General features: G+C 39.4%; 1 protein-coding gene across 1 annotated transcript; it reads right to left on the reverse strand.

Moving 5' to 3' along the window:
* Positions 1 to 564: 564 nt before the first annotated feature.
* Positions 565 to 1,530, reverse strand: LOC308251751 (olfactory receptor 7A10-like; the record flags this gene model as incomplete). Its single annotated transcript, XM_080675459.1, has 1 exon — positions 565 to 1,530. The coding sequence occupies one exon, from the start codon at positions 1,528 to 1,530 to the stop codon at positions 565 to 567; it is 966 nt and encodes a 321-aa protein (XP_080531585.1).

Consider the following 1,530-nt stretch of genomic DNA (forward strand, 5'->3'; position numbering starts at 1 on the left):
AGGTAGGGATTGTAAACACTAAGATGAAAAAAAACAAAACAGTATCCTAACAAGGAGAATAAAACCCAATGACCAGCTAGTATGTCAGAATCTACATTATCAGGAGAATAGTTAAGATAGTGATATACCAAAGAATGTCAGACATAAAAGCAGAGGTCTCAGATTTTCCTCTCATAAAATTGTACAAATTGCCTTGGTCATTAAGTGTAATTTTTCCCATAGGAGTAGTACAAATTCTGGATGATTCTTTTAGTTAAAAAATTATGACAAAAATATGACAATATATGTCATTTGAGAAAAATTACTCTAAAAATATCCATGTTATCTCATTAGGTAAATGTGATTTTCCATGATGGAAATAAATTTGCAAAGGTAGAAAAACAACAAAAAGAAAATTTGTTGGATATCTGAGAGAGCAGAAAGCTTAATTGAGTTACATAAATTGAATAGAGAAGATGAGGTCAAATAAATAGAAATTCCAGGAAATAAAAGGAAAGACCAAGTTCTACTTCTATAGCCTGAAGATCATCATGATGTGTGACTCTGAGCCTTTGACCTCTGCCATCATGGGCACATCTTCAGTCTTAGGACAACTGGCCTGTTTGTAGTTTCCTTCACAAAGAATGTCTTCAGAGCCTGTTTGATGTCTTTATTCCTGAGACTGTAGATGAAGGGGTTCAGCATGGGTGTGAGGACAGTGTACATCACTGAGGCTATGGCACCTGAGTGTGAGCTGTGGGTAGTAGCAGAGCTGAGGTACACTCCTAGGCTTGTTCCATAAAATAAGGAGACAACTGAGAGGTGAGACGCACAAGTAGAAAATGCTTTATACTTCCCCTGAACTGATGACATTCCATGTATGCAGGACACTATCTTAGAATATGAGTAAAGGATCCCAGCGAAAGGAACACCAACAAGCAGGACAGCTGCAAAATATATCACCATGTTATTTAAAAATGTGTCAGAACAGGCAAGTTGGATCATCTGATTGAGTTCACAGAAAAAGTGAGGGATTTCCATCTCCATGCAGGACAGTCGTAATGTCATTAAGCATTGTAACAAGGAATTCAGAATACTCAGGATCCAGCATATCAGAACCAGCAGTCTACAGAGCTGGGGATTCATGATGACTGTGTAGTGCAGGGGGTGGCAGATGGCCACAAACCGGTCATAGGCCATTACAGTCAAGAGGAAAACATCCAACCCAGAAAAAAGTATGAAAAAGTACATCTGTGAGATGCAGCCTGCATAGGTTATGACTTTGCTCTGTGTCTGGATGTTCACCAGCATCTTTACGATGGTGGTGGAGGTGAAACAGATGTCTAGCAAGGACAGGTTGAAGAGGAAGAAGTACATGGATGTGTGGAGGTGGGAGTCTGAGCTGACAGCCAGGATGATGAGCAGGTTTCCCAACACAGTGATCAGGTACATGGAGAGGAAAATCCAAAATATGAGTAGCTGTAGTTCTGGTTTCTCCGAAAATCCCAAAAGAAAAAATTTTGAAATTTGTGTAAGATTCGCTGGTTCCAT

This window comes from Plecotus auritus (genome assembly GCF_963455305.1).
Source record: "Plecotus auritus genome assembly, chromosome: 6".
Classification (NCBI taxonomy): Eukaryota; Metazoa; Chordata; class Mammalia; order Chiroptera; family Vespertilionidae; genus Plecotus; species Plecotus auritus.